The sequence below is a fragment of the Plecotus auritus genome, assembly GCF_963455305.1.
Source record: "Plecotus auritus genome assembly, chromosome: 5".
Lineage (NCBI taxonomy): Eukaryota > Metazoa > Chordata > Mammalia > Chiroptera > Vespertilionidae > Plecotus > Plecotus auritus.
In genome coordinates, this window is record NC_137776.1 from 142732164 (window position 1) to 142751691 (window position 19528).

Consider the following 19528-nt stretch of genomic DNA (forward strand, 5'->3'; position numbering starts at 1 on the left):
GGAATACAAGAGACTCTAAAGAGGGGAAGTTAGATTTTTAAAAGTTTACATAATTTCATGACAATAATGTTAGCAATGATGGTACTAATAGAATATTTGTATTTTGAATATATTTGTATATTTTTATGGTTTGGGCTATAAGAAGCCATAATATAGCTAGCACTTATTGAATACATTTGCTAGGTGCTAGATGGTATAGCATTAAGCACTTGCATATGTAACTTTTATTTAATGATCAAAACAACTCTTATGAGAGGTAGATACTATTTATATTGCCATGTAATCTGTGGGGCAGCGAGGCTTAAGGGAGGTTAAGTGATTTATCTAAGGATCCATGGCTGGTAATTAGTAATTAGTTGACAGAGTTGGGATTCAAGCCCAGGACTTCATGACTTCCAGAGTCTGTTGATTGACCACAATGCTACATTGATTTTCTCAATTATAAGAAAATGAGTTTTATTACTTTGTTCCTTTTATTATAAAATGTTTCCCTATATAGAAAATAAACTGGTTCTTCTTACTTTAATAACAATTAGTTATAAGATAATGAGTTTTTCTAAAAACATTAATTACCCTTTATAAATTTATAAATATTTACATATTTACTTAGCAAAGTAAATATGTAAATATAACATATAGGGGATTTTTAGAAGAAAGATGCTGGGTTATTTCAGGTTGATTGTTATTTTTATATTATTTATTCTTTTGTTCTTTTATTAGAATGGATTTCTTGGAATAGGGCTCAGCCCTATTCATTTAATCATTTTTCTTATACATGTCTTAAACTATTTGCATTATTTCATTAAATTAATTTATGTAACACTTTTGTTCTAAAGGTTCCATGGTTTTATATACCAAGAACTTTCAGGCAATAGATAAACATTTGTTAATAGCCAGTATTTTTTTTTTAAGCAAAAGACCACTTCTTTTTCATTAATAAAAGTAGATTTTACCATTGAGAAATGAATTTATATTTCTGGGTTTTGCCAACCCTCTACTGACTATGAATTTGCTTTTCTAAATGCACAAAAATGACTATTTCTTATTATTACCTTTATTTTCCATTTTAGGCTTTTATCCAGAAGTTTCTCTATCTAGGTAAGTAGAAATATGTCTCTGTGCTAAATAAAATCTTTCTTTGTCTCTATCTTGGGTATGACTCTCTGCATTTATGATACCACATGTAAAACCCTGTGTGTGATCATTTGCTTTGCTTTTTTTAAAAACATTTTTCAGCATGGAGTCCATTTATGGCACAATATTTAAAGACACAATGTGAAATTGGCATGCTCCTCTAGAACATACAGTCATAAACCCTAATCTGAGGAGTGGCAGGCCCAGGGGATGGCTGATCATGCATCCTCCTCCTACACTCATTCTCTATTCCGAGGCTGCCCTACCAGGTTGTATTCATGATAAGGATGTGGTGGAATCTTTTCACACATGCTTCTTCACATACTCACATTCCATTGTACTTACTGAGGGAGGAAAATCAATAATGTACAAGATTCTACTCTACCTCCCACTCCGTGGAGTGTGCTCTGAGCCCTGCGTGAACTTGGGATGGGAGAGACACCGGTTGTATTCCTTGTGGAGCTCAGTTCTTGCAGGTCCTTCACCTCACCACGCTAAGTGATTCTGGGGTGTAAAGCTAAGCACTTCCTTTACATTTGGGGCTAGAAAGGCAAACCACTCACTTCAGCTGAAAGGACAGTGATAGGGGTCACTTCAACTTTATGTGATTTCTGCCTTAGGGGCAGATTTCAGACCCCAGTCCTCAAATTAAATGCAGAATCTTCTATTGGTCATGTCCCCCTGTCTGTATTTTAAACCATCTGAGAGAAACAAAGGCCGTCTTTTTTATGTTCTCTTTTAGAAGTGTGTTTTGCTTTTAAATCTCTCCCAGGGGCAATTAAAATACTTATTTCAGAGGGGAGTGGGACGGGAAGAGATTAACCAAGTAACTTATATATATACTGTATATGCATAGCCCATGGACACAGACATAGTGTGGTGAAGGCCTAGGGTGGGGCAGGTGCTGGGTGGAGGGGACAAAGAGGGGGGGAAATGGGGGACATCTTTAATATTCTCAACAACAAAAATATATATACAGGGTATCCCCAAAAATGTATGTACACTTTGAATAATTATATATTCCAATGGGTTAAATCTGAAAAGAAAGAAACATCAATTGAGCTCTCAGCTGTGCAAGTGTTGTATACATTTTGGGGGGACACTCCGTATACATTTTAAAAATACTAATTGACACAAAACGGTTCCATGATTTTTCTTTCAGGAGATGACCGGAATATTGAGGAGGTTTATGTGGGCGGAAAGCAGGTGGTTCCCTTTTCAAGCTCAGTCTAAGACCCTCGGCGTCTCCAAGTTCTCCTGGTAGCGTGGTTCTGCGCCTCCTGGTGCCCAGGCGGAGTTAGAACATCAAAAAATAGTACCTTGTTCTTGGGATGACTGTCTCTTTGTGTGCTTACTTACAGTGCTCACTTGACAAATCGAAGGAAGATGCACTAATTCTCAAATCTCTGGTTGGGAGGATTCAAAATGTATCCCTTTTGAGCTGTTGAGATTTACTTTAAGCTTAAATATAAGAGAATGTTATGACTAGTGGTGTTCTTATTATGAGATTTAAGTAAAATCTACCTAATATTTGGAAATGTGAAGAGGAAAGATATTCCTGTGAGGTTCGATATTTTGAGCTAGTAAATATGAAAATTAGATATGGAAAATGAACCAGTGAATATATTTTTATGAGGGAGAAAAAGTTAGACTACAGACAAACATTGGAAAATCATTTCAGATTGCTTGAAAATTATATACTGAGCTTATTAATTTAAAAAGAGAACTCGTTGAGATTTAAAACGTGTTTCTAGGTTGACTTTGTGTTCTGGAAATTTGCACTTAATGGAATTTGCATTTCAGAGACTTGTTATTGTTGTGCTTTGCCTTCTTTGGGGATGAATTGTCAGAAATTGAATGCCACGTGCTTTCTTAATATAGTTCTGTGCTTCAAAGTGTTTGACAGAAGTTGGGTAGTAAAGATTTAAAGTCTCTTAGGAATAGTATTCACACAACTACGTGGCATAAATAGTTGTATTTTTGTGTACTTTAAGTCACCTTAACATATAACTGTGTGATGCTGTTACTACTTCAGTTTTATTAGAAGAGAAACAAATTCCATACTCCGCTGTTGTGTAGACTGAAGTCTTCATAAATTGGGACAAGTGCTGGGCACTCACTAGCTGTCAATACTGAAAGGAAGGGTTTCATTGCAATGGCCTAGTCTCCCCAAGGACTATGCCGTAGTAGCTGGCAATTTCATACTCAGATCAGTCTGTTAGAACTTTTAAATGAAGGCAAATCCTCTTAAAAAACATCATTAAAAATCTTTAAACCTTGTATATCACAAGCACTCTATTTTCCCAATTTTATCCTATTATACTTTTAATTCCTAAGAATTTTAGGACATTGGAATTTTAGTATAATGAAAAATATGTAGACATCCCATATAATGTTTATATTAATAGGACTTAATTTGTACCAGACACCTAAGAAGATTAAGCAAAGAGTATTTTTATGCCTCCTAACTAATTAGTGTACTTTCCCATAACCTAAAATTAAAAACAAATTATGACTATGATAAATCCTTTACAAGTATTGATGTCAATGCTATTTAAATACTATGTTTTTCTCCTTTAATTCCAAATAATATAAACAACAAGGAAAAGGAGTAGATTTTCTTAATATTTCATAGCACTTATTAATACCTTATAATAGAGAACTTTATGCCATAGAGGTAACTCCATATATAGAGAACTAAGGACAAAATTCTCCCTCTTGCATATAATTTTTATTCTCATATAATTATGAGAATAAATACTTACTCAGCAGTAATTTGCCCAGTTATTGTTGTTGTTGTTTTTTTCCTTTGTGGAAGCACTTTTAGATTTGATTATGCTTGACTACAAATATTTAGTCTGATTTTTTCAGTGACAGATTTTTATTTATTTTTTTTGGATATTAAATAACTCAGTAAATCTAACTTCTAGTCTCAGTAACTGTATTTCCAGAATTCCTGAGCCATGTCAAAGATGGCCCACCAGACTTCTCCCCATTTCTCTACAGTGCCAGCATGCGTTTTCTGCTCTCTTAATCCGGGCCACAGGAACTCGATTACCTGGTGTCTAACCCACATGAGTGGGCTTAAGAATTCGGATGAGCTGTTCAAGATTCACGAACAGGCAGCAGCTGTCCCCAGCCTTTGCAAGATCCTATACTTTTACCTTCCTCAAGGGTGTACATTTTGAGGTTGACCATCAGTTTTCGTTTAGATTTAGGGTTCATATGCAGTAAATATAAATAAGTGTAGTGTCAGAAGCAGGAAGAACGGCCATATACAACCACTTTGTCAAATGTTAAGTTTAGCCCTGATAGTATGTTAAGACCTGAATATCTTGTCTAATAAATATAGAATGTACTGAAATGTTACACGTGCTTTGATCTTCCTACATCACTTAGAACTTACGAGCTTTATCCTCCAAGTGCCGTGTTCCTGAATGGTGCATATGCTTTTGCAGTACTTCAGGCCTTAGCCATACATGGGCTCAGATGTTCTGCACTTTGAAATGTGGCCTTTGCCTAATGTGGGTTGGCTTCCTGAATTGTGGGGAGACAGTATCCCCAGCCAATTCTATTTGTTACTTCGTGTCTGAATATTTTGCTCTCTGACAGGAAAGAATTAAAACTTCTAATCAGCCCCCCTACACTCTTTTGCCTCAGGTTTTGTGGTGTTTTTAATGGAATGCACTTTAAGAGGCCAAAACATATCCAGTAGGATTGACTGCCATACATTTAAAAGAATATTTTTGCAATTAGAACACAAAAGCAGGCTAATCAGCTAAGATGAATTTAATTTTCAAAAGAGAGTGAAACGTGGAGGAGGGCACGAGAGGTTGTCCTACTCTTTGTGAACTGAGGACGAGGAGGCTCAGCTCCCTCATTTATTCTCCCAGCTTTTCCTCTGATTCAATTGTCAAAGGTTTGAGAATCTAGGAGGATACCTTGGAATAAGCTCCCTTCATGGCAGTAGGAGGTCTTTCTAAATTGGTACCATGAGCGTCAAACCCCATTGACTCTCCGTTTTACTTCCATGAGAGTTCTGCACAGTTAAGAAAGGAAGGCGGTGGGGAAACACTCCTGGGTGCTTTGCTGATTGTGAAGTGTGCCTTCCATATTCCTGTTGGCAGCTAAAGCTGAGATGTCAGAGAGGAAACAATGGGTGTGAGGTCCAGGGATGTATTTTGAATCTTCACTCCTTTCCACATTCTTCCTACTTTGAATCTTTTCATCTCAGAAGCATCTCAGAAAGCCTTAAGGGCAAGCTGGAAGGCATGTTGGATCCGGTCTGTCTTACACATGGAAGAGATGCAGCATCAGATGCTTCTGTAGCCTCTTGGACATCGTTTCATTGTTGTCCACATTTTAAAGCTGATGATGATGCCAGAAACATTCACATGTTTAATAAGCGTGTTCTGAGTTGTGAAAAGGGGGACTAATAAATGTGTCATGTCCAAAGTCTTACCATAAGTTTTAAATGGCATGCATTATTGTGAATTTTTTCTTTTTTTTTTTTCTGAAGGCTTACAAGAGACATTTGCAGTTTCCAATCAAGCTAGCCATTTTAGGTATGATTTAGAACACTGAGACACTTTCATGTCCTTACAGGAAAATCATGGAAAGAGGTGCACAAATGAATATTCACCATTATGAAACCCTGGCATTGGTCCCCATGTGTGTTTTCATGCCCAGGATCTCCTCCCTTTTACTCCCACAGCCCTGAGTGTGCGGGTGCAAGCATTGAGGGGTTAGTTCTGGCCCAGATTTAGTGAAATGCAAACGTTGAACAGAGTAATGATGAAGCTAAATATAAATCCCAAGGTGGCTTTCACCATCCTTGGGGATCAAGAGACTGAGTACCGGATGTTATGTGGCAGAATTTACCTGTCCATTTCCTCCTCAAAACCTGTCAGAAAGCATTCTTTATTGAAAACCACTTCACATTGTTGTCAAATTCCTGCTCGCTGCTCTGAAGAATAAATATATATATATGTATGTATTCTTGGGGACATTTTCCTCAAAATTTGTGTGGTTTGCTTATTGTTTATGTGCAGAGTGAGCTCCTTTGTGCTTTAAAAAAAAATAAATGCGATTTTGTGTTTACATTATTTTCTTGTTGTGAGTTCTATCAATCTGATAGAAGGGGATTAATCTTACAATGTTTTTCTTCTTTTAACATGAATTTTAAAAACCAGAACAGAATATTTAGCCTTAGGCTAACATATGTCTCCCAACCTACGATAATCACTATACTAGTAGATAGCTTTTAAAAATTAAAGTCTAATGTTTAGCGCTTTAGAATCATAATGCTACTGCTTTTGATTTCAGCATAGTTAATATTATATATATATTTTAAGCCACAACCCAGAGCGAGAATGCTTTAAACATCGAGAATTAGTTCACATGCCCTGGCCAGTGTTGCTCAGTGATTAGAGCATCAGCCCATCTACCAAAGGGTCCCGGGTTTGATTCCTGGTCAAGGGTACATAGCTGGGTTGCAGGTCTGATCCCTGGTCCTAGCCCGGATGTGTGCAGGAGGCAACCAATCAATGCGTCTCTCTCACATCTCTCTCTCTCTCTCTCTCTCTCTCTCTCTTTTTCTCCTATCCCTCCCTCCTTTCCACTATATCTTCTATCTAAAAATCAATGGAAAAATATCCTTGGGTGAGGATTAATAACGACAACAAAAAAAAAGAATTAGTTCACACATACATGTGTATTTAAAACAAAAATCTCAAAAATAACAATTTTCCTATCTCTGATGGCCTGGGCTATTTTCTGCACTCTTTTATTCTGTTCTGTCCTATTCTTTTATATTTTATCTGTTTAATTATTTTTGTTCTGTTTAATTATGTTTGGTTTCTTGAACCTGCGCAGAAGCAGTTTCCAGTGTCCTTGAGCTTATGCGCTCAGTCTCTGTGCCTCCATCCTGTGATTTGGGCAGGACATGCATGCCTGCCTTAGAGTCATTAGGACCAAATAAACGAATCCACAGCCAGAACTTGAGATAGCACCGGGGACAAAGTGAGTGCTCACCATAGAGCAGTTATTGTTTAAACGAATACACACTAAACAGAAGCAAAAATAATTTTAAATGTATTTTTATCAGTCTAGTTTTTAGAACCTTAATCATGTGATGCTACAAATCTCTCTGTATATAAAATTATCCTGTAAGGATTAAATCTGATTGGGGGGGCACTATTATGTTCATTATTTTTTATTTATAACATGAAGCATAAGAGAGTCTATATTTGGTCTATAAATTCACCCTCAATGTTATAAGCACTTACTAAGCACCCTTTTTTTTCTTCCTCCTAAAGAATATCTTAGTTAAAATACCTAGAAGAGAATCTTTATGTGCATAATCTTGCAAAATGTGTGCCTCATTTACACATTGTAGGCGCTCTGAGTTCTGTAATAGGTAATTAATAGATACATGCAAATTACTGCATGGTACTAAATCCAATATTTAAATAAAGTAAAGTTTAGACATAAAACAAGGCCAGTGGTAGGGTGTTTTAAGGCTCCATTGGGGAAGCCACTCAGTTAAAGACACAGGACTCACAAGTAGTTGTCACCAACAGGAGCAGGGTTTTTTTTTAAATCATATTTTAAAATGGGATAAGTGAAGAATTCTCTGTTCTTTAATGTGATAGAACATTATTTTAACGTGTAATTAATTTTATTTTTCACTAATTCACACTCATGTGCTTTTACCATCAAGTCTGCCTACACCATCATGGTAAAATTACATTAAATTTGTCATACTTACATATTTTTTCATGCTTCTATATTAGTTGAGTCTATATCTTAGGTAGGAAGGAAGGTCACTATAAAAACATTCTCTATAGCAAAACCTCTGTTGGGAAAATTTTCAGTGGTAACTCAGAAAAATGACAACACACTATTATTATTATTATTATTATTATTATTATTATTATTATTTTGGCCTCGATGTAAAAAGTGATAAGATATAAACAGATGGCATGGAGTTTTTCTCAGGCCACTTGGACCCCCTTCAATTGCCTAGATTCTGCCCATCCCTATGGGAAATGAAGCAAACGTCGGTTTCCCCATCTTCAGCCCTACCGCAAATTAGATTGATAGCAGTAAAATCTGATGTAAGAGAAATAAAGGCCCTAGAAGGATTATTCTTTAGTCACATAACAAGAAGTTCTCTTACACTTGCTTGAAATCTGACACTTGTAGCTTCACTGTGAAATTAATTTCTGCCCTTTTAATCTTGGGCCGTCTCTCCAAGTCAGACTTGCCTTTCCTGCTGTCAAATGAAGCTACAGCCCCCAAATGAATAACCCAAGGAAGAGTTTTACTCTTGTGTTTTGTTTTGTTTTTTCTAAATGTGCTTCCTGGAGCACTTGAAAGACTTCAAACAGCTTTGGTGTTTTGTTTTTCTTTTTCTTCCTGAAAAAATTGATTCCATCCATACCTGAGTTGGGGAACAAAGATAGGGATGTCTTTGTGTTTGGAAAGTACTTTGAAAACCTTGACTGAAGCACATAGATAATGACATGAGGGGCTTTTGTTATCTCCAAGGATAAATTAAGAGGCTCAGAAAAAGCAGTGAATGCACTTCTTTAATTCATAAAAACTTTCTTGCTGGCAGAACAATGAAAGAGGAATCAGGCCTGGCAAATTATGTATTCTGGATTAATTTATATAACAACAATAAACCCTTCAGTATCATGAACATGTCTTGGCTCAATGCAATAGCATGCTATGCATCCAGGAAATCTTATATGTATGATAACAGGTATGGTCTTCATGAGTAAAGTAGTATGGGTGTAAAAGAGAAGCTATGGAATTTAGGTTGTTTGGGGTAGTTGTTATTTTAAGCTCAGTGATATATATATATACATATATACATATATACATATATACATATATACATATATACATAAATACACATATACACATATATACATATATATGTGTGTGTGTATATACATATACATATACATATACATATATATACACATATATATATAATGTCCAGGACAATTGTGCAATCTCTTGCACATCCTGGTGATTATTTAGAGTAACTTACAGGAGGAAGAAACCCCATTATGTAGAAACATGCACAAAATCATGTTCTGTATAAAATTACCACCCAAGTAAAATAAGAAAGAGATCAACCTAAATGCATATAAAAGCTTCATTTAATGTCATTTGTGGTGCTGTGGACCATTTAACATGGCATAATTGATTCTAAAAGAAATTTCAATCAATCAGGCTACCCTGAAATGTACACAGCTGTTCTCATGCTTTTCACATGTTGGTAAAATTGAATACTTGAAATTAGTTGCTTTTTTAAAAAGATAGAAATCCATACATGCAGAAAGCATAAATCATAGTCAATTAAGTAATTTTCATTAACTAATCATGAGGTTGATAAATTTTAAACCATATTCATTCAAGTGATTATTAAGTGCACATGAGATACCAGGCACAGGCCAGCTTTGAGGGTTAAAAACAACATTCATCCTTTGAGAAACTCAGTCTGGGATGGTAGGTGTGGGGGGACTATGCAGACAAATCAATACATTAAATTCAGGACAAATGTACAGAGACCTAAGGGGGCTCAGAGAGAAAAGCTGGGGTGTGTTGGGTATATTGTGAGTGAGAAGAACAGAGGGCAAAGGATAATGGTGAATATTTCTCAGAGGAATTGACATCTAAGCTGAGAAGAAGAATAGGAATTTACTTTTATTGTGAAGACTCTCAAAAGTGTATTCTGGACAGCATTCAGCATAAAGAACTTGACCTCTGAAAAAGGTAAGATAAGGTTGAGATGGACAAGTCTAGTGACCATCAGGGTCCCCAGTATGTTGATTCAAAGTCTGGACTTGGGCCCATGAATCTGTATTATGAATAGATACCTTGGTAAGGGCACAGGTAGAGTGTAGTAAAGAGGCCCATCCTGGTGATGACAAGGACCAGGTGTGATCACAGGTGTGAACTGCTGAAGAGAGAAGTTGTGGCACTGGCTGAGTCCAGAAACTGTGAGCCTCCTGTGCAACATGGGTCATTTACCTGTTCATGGGGCAGATAGCTCATTAGCAAACACTGCACAGCTTCTCCCCAGAGACTAGAGACAGACCGAAGAGCTCTTGGGCAGGGTGGCTCCCTGCTCCGACTGGGGATCCCAAGGCTGCTGTAGTTCCTGCCACTCTGCCACTCTGTGGGCTAACTCAATATCCTATGTTGTCTTAAGCTACTGCCAACTTTGTTTCTGTCACTTGCAAATCAAAGAGCCCAGACTAAAATCTTCTCCAGCCTTTTCCCCCTATGATGACTGAATTCTTTAGAAACAGGTTATACACTGTTGTTTTGTTCTTAAATGAATGAATGATAAACAAAGAAACAACTATCATTTCACCAGGCATTTGGCCGCTTCCTCAACCCCAAGTCTTCTCTGAGGCTCTATTCTCCACACACATAGGGGCACCTATGACTTGAACTTGGCATCCTCCTGGACCCCGGGGCCCTCCGCTCTCGGTTCTCACTTCCCTTCAGTAAAGGTACTAGGGAGGAGTCGCTGATGGCAGAGTCCCAGGACATACTAGGAGAGTGAGATGTTTAAGCAAGTAAATGTACTCTGCTTATGTAAGAAAATTAGAAAATACATGTAAACGCACTTAGAGATAAAGTGTCATCCTGTCCCCAGCTTGTCCCTGCCAACTGATTTTCCAGCCTCTGCTTGCATACCTCCATTGATGAGGAACTTATTTGAAGCAGCTCATTTCATTCTGGGACAACGAGATCATTAGAAAGTGATTAATTAAATTAAAATATAACATAATTCCATGTAATTAAAATTCTAGGATAAATACAATTATTTCAAAGTGAATAAAACTGGCCTTTTGTACAAGATATAAAATTGCCATTTTTGGAGTACCAGGTAAGATTGCAAGCAGTCCAGCAAGATGGAGAGAATGTTTATCCAGTGCACCATCTAGTGGTTATTTCAAGCCACTTTGCTTTGAGATGTTTTTCCAAGTCCAATACATAACTCTAACAGATGGATAAATATGTACAGTGTTATGGCAATTATCAAGTAATTGCCTGTCAACTTCAAATTCACACTTCGTTGTCTGATCTGTGAAAATGTAACCTGGCCCTTTAATTACAGATTCTTCCTCTGTCTGGCTCAATCCTAAACTTTATCAGTAGAGGGTGCTGGAGAAACATGCTTAGAGGGGCTTCCAGGGCCTCTCCACTAGGTTCTGGGAAAGCCACTTTCCCACCCCTTGGTCCATTGCTAGATGCCAATGGAACACAGCTTTCTCCACATTTGGGCACCACGTGTTTTCTCTAGCTCTTCCCTCAGGCGTTGGTGGTGTGGCTGGGAGTCCCAGACGCTGCAGACCCACTCTCCAGCCTGGCTCACTTCTCCCCGTGTGCTTTCTTCCCACAGCAAATATAGCACATACTGAATATATACAGCATTGGCTTACTCTGAGGAAGGAGGGCAGGCAGAGAGGTTCCTGAATTTTACTTTATATGTTTTTTTATTGTTTGAACTGCTAGTTGGCAGCAGTGAATACCCTATGATTTGAGCCTCCAACTGAACCAAAATTTGGGGGCTTCTCTTTGGTTTGCAACTGACACATTTCTGCAGAGTTTTGTTTTTATGATCACATATAAGCCATTCGTTAGAGATCACACACAAATTATACATATCCCACTGCTAATCAGATGTGACCATAATCCTCCAAACCTACTAATTTAACAGTAGAGAGAATGTGGAGCCACACTTCCCAATGTTTCTGACATTGTGTTCTCCTGGAAAGGAGGGATAGTTAAGGTAGCTAGGACCAAGTGTCTTTTGCAACCTAAACAGGCCACAGTTTAAAAGTGTGATATTTAATTGTTCAGGTTGAGTGTGATTTATTTTTGCCCTTTGAGTCAAACCATTCAGCTGATAATAAATGTGACTAATGCCCTCCTGTCTAAGAAACAATGGACACGATCACAATACTAAATAATGATGTACAGGCAGGCTCAGAAAGTATACTGTGTGCAAAAATGTAAATTATAGCACATCTGGTAGTTTTATTCTATTGGGGTATGGCTTAATGCTAAACCCAGAAAATGAATAAAACAAATTAAATTGATTTGTCTCTGCAACTTTTAAAGTGTGTGACTAAATTTGTACCTATCTGAAGAGTCATTAACAATGCCACTCTATCTAATTATATGAATGTTGCGAACATCTTGCTCTGACAATAATTGAAAACAGTGTCAACTATTTTGCATTTCTAAAATTACTGTATCTGCAGGTCAATAAAAATGTTTTTATATTTGCTAATTCATGTTTTTATTTCTGTCCATCAAAAGAGTTTGGTACCTATACTATTTACTTATTGTGATGGAAACTGTTCATTACATTTAGAGGATTGATAATCCTGGAAAGAATTTGTCTTTAGGGGGAAAAAATTACCTGATTTGCCTAAGACTTTAAGGAGAGATCTGGGTTGGCCTGGAGACATAGAAATTTACAACTTCTGGGTCAAGAAGAGGCCATGACATTAAGCACTCATCATAGAGGCTGGAGGATCAGGCCCAGAAATCAGGCCCCATCCAACGTGAGCTGTAGAAACAGTCTCTTCAAGGCCTTGCTGACGCTTCTAGTAGCTCACCGAATGCTGAACACGGCGGGCGCCATCGCCATTGTGGAACACCATCAGGATGCATGACTGTAAGTGCCCTTCAGTTTTGGTTCCTGTGCATCTGATGGGCCACCCTGCATCATGTGCCCCTACCTCTTCAAGGGGCATGAAGTAGAAAGAGTTCATCCTGAGTTTCCTTCGTGAGCATTGAGGAACCACATCCCACCGACACCACGGAGTGGAGTATTCCTGCACATAAATAAGGGAGCTAGCCCTGGCCGGTGCTGCTAAGTGGTTAAAGTGTTGGCCCTCGGACAGAAGGGATGTGGGTTCAATTCCCAGTCAATGGCACGTACCTCGATTGCGGGTTCAATCCCTGGCCCTGGCCAGGGTGTGTGTAGGAGGCAATCAATCAATGTGTCTCTCTCACATGGATGTTTCTCTCTGTCTCTCTCCCCTCTCCTCCCACCCTTCCACTCCGTCTGAAAATCAATGGGGAAAATATCCTCAGGTGAGGATTTTTAAAAAAGGTGGGGGTTGGATGTGGAGACAGTCTGGATAAAGATAAAAACAGTTTACAATGCTCATCTCTACGGTGCAGGCGGGGCCTGACTTACAGGCCCCATTATAGTTCCTCTCATGCCTAGGACAACATTTTTGTACCTCACATCAAATGTCCTGCCCTGGTTCATTCTTCCTGCCCCAGCCCGTCTTATTATTTTACTTCAGCACTCCTGATCCACCGGTAACTCTATTTCCCTCGTCACCACCCTCTCCTTCAACTTTATGCTGGATCTTTCTCCCCAGATCACAGGAGACACTCCTCACTGGTGTTTGAAGAAGGAAGAACCAGAATGAGGAAAGGGCGAGGCAGAAGGCCAGCTGCAGAGGAACATCCTTGTTCTCCCAGGTGGATGTTCGGATACCCACGGTTGGGAAGCCAGATGCATATGCTATACAAATGGGCCAATGGTGAGGTAGGTCTGCATATTGGTTCGTATATTTAGGCTTTTGTAAAGCCTGAAGTCCACCAGCACCACAAACTTAAATTCTTACACATCCGATTGGTTTATGTATAGCCCAAATAAACAGATTTCTTAGCAATCTAGAGCCTGCCTGCTTTGCATACCTCATGAAACTGTATGCAACAACTACTGGCCATACATGAGATAAGCTCCGTAACTATAGAAGCCCCCAAACGGCTGCTGCCCTTTGGAGCTCTCTGACCCATAGACTCCCTACCTTGCTGCTGCATGACATGGCCTGGACACATACCGCCTTCCCCAATTCTTTTTTCCCCTGAGGCCTCCCTGGCCCTCTTCCTCTTCTGGGTGAAGGCCCCAGACTGCTGCCTCTGGAAGGTCTCCTGCTGTGAGGGACGTATTCTCTCTTGCAGCCCAATAAGCATGTTGTGTGATACTGCCATCTCACGGTCCTGGCTTTTCCTTCATCAGCTCTGAAATTCTCAAGTACATCACCGCACTTTATCTTATCTTATCCATGATTCGGAACTTCGCCATGATCAGGACTAAGTTTCAGCTATACCAAGGGCTTCTTCCATCAACTAATCTGGAAGCATAACTATCAGAAATAAGTAGGGTGACCAGCTGTCTCAGTTTGCCAGGACTGTTGGCTTTCCGGAATGAAGGGTGTTCTGGGATGTAGGACTATCAGTGCTGAAATTGGGAAAGTCCCCTGCTAACCACGATGAGGCGGTCACCTGAGGAATTTTCTCTGGGAAAATACATTCTGCACTTCAAACAACTGCTTTCACGTCAACTCAGTGAATACAATCTTTGCACAGGGCCTGTTGGAAAGCACTTCACCCATCTATTTAATGCCATCTTGCTTGTAAGTAGGGCAGACATGAATATGTTAACATGATTTTCTGAGAGCTTGCACTGAAAGTCTTAATGTTCAGAAATCCTTCATAGGATATCCTATACATGAAGGACGTCAAAAGAATTTTCATGACTTGGCTGAGTCAAGGAATATTTTATAGTGCCCCTTCCCAAAAATAGAACCATGAAATGGCTAGTCTTTCTTTAGAAATTTTCCATTGAAAGATTGATTATTTCTGCTTCCTGGTCAAAATTCACTTCAAGCTGGCCAAGAGCCCAGTTAGCAGGACAGTAACCCTTGAAGTCTTATGGGAAAATTTGTCACCAACAAAATTTCAAGGTCAACTCTGTGGGTGGGAAAGGCTCATGGCTGAAAATTGCTAACCTTAATGAAACCAAACTCAAAGCCCATTGAGTCACGTACATCCCCTTGGGTGAAGCTTCATGCTTTCAGGAATTCCTGAATCTATTTTCTTGTTGACCAGTAAAAAACCCAACTCTATGGCTGTGGATAGACTTGTTTCCAAAATTTAAACTCCTTGCTTAATATGTCTTTAATAGAACATCATCTGGATTTGTGAAAAAACAAACAAACAAAAAACAAGCTCTGAAATTTTTATTGAAATATTTTGCCCATTTTAAAATTGGTTATCTTTTCATTGTTGAGTTGTAAGGGTTATTTATATATTCTATATACAAGTCCCTTATGATTTGCAAATATTTTCTCCCATTCTGAGGGTTGTCTTCTCACTCTTTTTTATTTTTAAATCTTATTGTTGAAAGTATTACATATGTCCCACTTTTTCCTGCATTGACCCCATCTAGCCCACTCCAACCTCCTACCCCAGACTTCACCACCACATTGTCAGTGTCCACGGGTTATGCAAAAATGCATACAAAAGTTCTTTGGTTGATCTCTTTCTACACACCCACCCACCCACCTACCCACCCACCCCTGCCTTCCCTCTGAAATTCGACAGTCTGTTCTATACTTCTATGTCTCTTCTCACTCTTTCTTAATGGTGTCCTTTAAAATACAAAAAAAAAAAAAATTAATCTTGATGAAGTACTATTTATTTTTTTCTATTATCATATGTACTTTTGGTGTTATATCAAAGAAGCCATTGCCTAATCAAGGTAAAAAAAATTTTACTTCTATGTTTTCTAAGTTTTATAGTTTGAGCACTTTTATTATAGTCCAGGATCCATTTTGAGTTAATTTTTGTATATGGTATAAGATAGGTCTAACTTTGTTCTTTTGCAGGGGGTTATTCGATTGCCCCAGTACCATTTGTTGAAGAAACTATCCTTTCTCCATTGAACAGTCTCAGTACCCTTGTCAAAAATCAGTTAACAAGAAATGTGAGGGTTTATTACTGGATTCTCAATCCTATTCCACTGATCTTTTTGTCTACCCTTATTTTAGGACCAAACTGTCTTCATTATTGTAGTTTTGTAGTAGGTTTTGAAACCACAAAGTCTGAGTCCTCCAACATTGTTCTTTTTTTGCAAGATTTTTGAGCTCTTTTGGGTCCCTTGAATTTCCATATCAATTTTCAGATCAGTTTGTCAATTTCTGTAGAAAAGGCAGCTAGGATTTTGATGAGGATTGTATTGACTCTATAGATTAATTTGGAAAGTATTGCCATCGTAATATTAAGTCTTCTAATCTATGAACATGTTAAATTTATTTCTGTGCATTTTATTGTCTTAGTGTTATTGTAAATGTAATCATTTTCTTTATTTTTAGATCATTCATTGCTAATAAGTAACAATACAACTATATTTTGCATATTGATCTTGTATCTTGAAACTTGCTGAACTTGTTGATTAGTTCTAATAGTTTTTTTGTGTGTATGTATTTCTTTTTTGTTTGTTTTTTGCTTTTATTTTCTATATGTATCTATTAAGATTTTTTTATAGGCAAGATTATATCTTCTACAAAATGTGATAGTTTTACTTCTTTCTTTATAAACTGGATGCCTTTTATTTCTTTTTCTTGCATAATTGCCAAGAAAAGAACATGGCTAATCCTCTGTAGAGAATATGACTAAGCTTAAAGAAAATATGATAGTTGAGCTGGGTCCTGAGAAACAAATAGGAGTTTGCCAGGCAGGGTAGAGAGAGGAAATTTTTCTATATATTCACTACTGCAATTCCTGTTTTTAAATTTTTGTTTTAAAGAGGTGATTTTTTTATTTGCTTCTAAAGTGTTGTCATAAATAATTTATGAAACAAAATTTCTGTCTAAGGTGGAATTTTACATGCACAGAGAACTCAGTAGTGTGTTCTTATCTTATTCCTGAACTGCATTTTCTGGACTATGTGATCGAAGTTCATTGGAACAGGCAGCACGACCTATGCTCTTTGGTCGTTACATGATAATAAAGCCCTTGGGTGTCAGATTGGACATTCAACTGCACAGTTAATGAACTGCACAGTTCTTCCTAATTTTCTCTCCAGATGTCATGCCACCACTATTCCGGCAGAGGGCATGCTTTTGAAATGAAATTCCTTCAAAATAAGATTCCACAGCCTTTTTACTTTTGGTTCATAGCCTTTAATTTCTGTGCATTTATTACTACCGTAATTTGCTTAGAAGTGCAGGAAATAGGAAATAAAGTTAATCCTTAAATTTATGACAAGAAGTCAGAAAACAGTTTTCCCAAAGAATAAAAATAGGTGGTAATGAGAGCTTAGCTTTAAGAAACCAGACACTAGTGACAAAGCTGTGTTCAAGCACACTTGGGGGCGGGGAAGGGGGGCTGGGAGGGTGGAAGTGAAGATGAGGCAACTACCCAGAAACCCAAGACAAAAATTATGCCATTTGAATACATTTTTGTAATATCTATGTTCAATTGAAGGTGCTTTGACTTAGTCCAAGTAATTGTTTGTTTTTTATATGTAAACGTATTTCCATAGAAAAACAACTAATGAGCAAACTATTATGACTGCATGCATACATCGTGGTGGGATAAGTAGGTCTAAGGACAAGGACCCAACTATAATTTTATTCCCCCAGCCCCACCCCCATTACTACTCTTTAATCACTTTCCTCCTGTAGTTCTCATTTTGCACAAAATGGAGGTAGTATCATTTGCCTGTTTTATTGTGATTTGAGCTAATCACCTGAGATAACTTATACAAATGAGCCTTTTAAAATAAATTCGCTTAAAACAAGAAACACTTGATCTTGTAATTCTCCTTCTGCTGGTGGGAGACCATATACTTAAAGGCCAAAAGTCTGTGTGAGTTGCATAGCCTTACCCTCCTGGGAGGGAGACCAGCTTCATTCAAAACTTTTAAGTAGAAACCTTAATCACTGAGGCACAGGGTCTTATATGTACAAACAAAAGACTTCTTTCTCATTGGAATGGCAAGCATGGACCTTGTTAGTGAGTCTCCTAAAGGTAAATTATCTGTGGAAACTAGCCCCCAGCTTACAGCAGTGATCTAGTTATACAGATAGATAGATAGATAGATAGATAGATAGATAGATAGAGCACTTGCTCTGTGCCAGACATTGGGTTTAGACCAGGAGTGGGCAAACTTTTTGACTTGAGGGCCACAATGGGTTCTTAAACTGGACCGGAGGGCCGGAACAAAAGCATGGATGGAGTGTTTGTGTGAACTAATATAAATTCAAAGTAAACATCATTACATAAAAGGGTACGGTCTTTTTTTTTTTAATTTCAATAGTTTTATTCATTTCAAACATTTTAACAAGAAGAATGTAAACGCTAATTATTATAATTTGAAACTTCAAAAAATGGAGGAATCATAGCACAATAACATACCTTATACTGAAGATGGCAAAGGCAAAATAAAATTGCCTAACAAAGGAAAGGTACAAAAGCCTTTCAAATTAAACTTAAATATAATAAAATAATTTAAAACTAAAACAAATAGAAAAGAACAAAATGTGTAAACAGTAAATTAAACATTTTCTTTAGTGCAACTTCCAAATTATGCCCAGGACGTAGATGTAGATGGCAATGTAGACTGGGTTGAAAGGTTTTTGGTCTTTAAAACAGCAACTTCAGTGGGAACAGTGTTGTTGGTCTCCTTTTTAGCTAATGCTCTGATACTGTGCTCTCCAGGGGCGTGTCTCCCTACATCACCACGATAACGTGTCTACGCATTCCCAGGGTGATGTCGGGGACGCGTCCGCGGGCATTACAAGGAGCCTCTGGAAGATTGAGAGGTTGATCCTTCTACTGAATGGGCGGATATAAATCTGCCCACTCAGAAGAAGGAGCTGCGGCCGTATTTCCCGACGTTGCCATGTTAACACTGCTGCTGGTGAAGGAGCAGAGGGGAGAACAAGAGAACCCTCGGCTCTTTCGGCTCCGCGGGCCGGATAGAACAGCCGAACGGGCTGGATCCGGCTGCGGGCCTTAGTTTGCCCACTGCTGGTTTAGACACAGGGGATACGTCAGTGAATAAAACAGACAAAATCCCTGTTCTATTGGAGCTTCCATTTTTTTGTGGGGAATGGGAGGGAGGGGGGCAGTTACTGAGTTTTTTTTCATTTGCTCCTTTAATAAAATATAGAAATAATATAGGGAAGTTTGCATTTTCTCTGCTAACATATTTACATAGAAATGATGAACAAATGTCTGGGTCCTTAAATTAAAATATAATTTTTTTTCTCACTTTGGGGGGAATTTTCATTAAGAATTCAGTTTTGCTTATTGTCAATAATATTTATTCAGCACCTATTGTAAACAGAGAGTCTAACAGGTGGTTATTAAATACTTAAAGGGCTTTGTGACTTGTCCATATCTTCACAATTTCCCCCATTTATTTTTCTCAATTTTCCTGCAAGTTCTTACTTATCCCCTTCTTACAGAAACTTGAGAGCAATTTGTAATGGGCATTTAATAACAAATATTTTTATAATGGTTTTTAGTTGACAAATCATTT

General features: G+C 38.0%; 1 protein-coding gene across 1 annotated transcript in view; it reads left to right on the plus strand.

Annotated features, from left to right (window-relative positions):
* The window catches only part of GDA (guanine deaminase), a gene marked incomplete at both ends in the record, with an annotated part of 66933 nt that extends 64566 nt beyond the window's left edge, over nt 1-2367 (plus strand). The window contains 2 exons of the mRNA XM_080669396.1: nt 1071-1098; nt 2297-2367. Of these exons, the coding sequence (XP_080525522.1) occupies nt 1071-1098; nt 2297-2367 (99 nt within the window). The remainder of the gene's footprint in view (nt 1-1070; nt 1099-2296) is intronic.
* Nucleotides 2368-19528: the final 17161 nt, after the last annotated feature.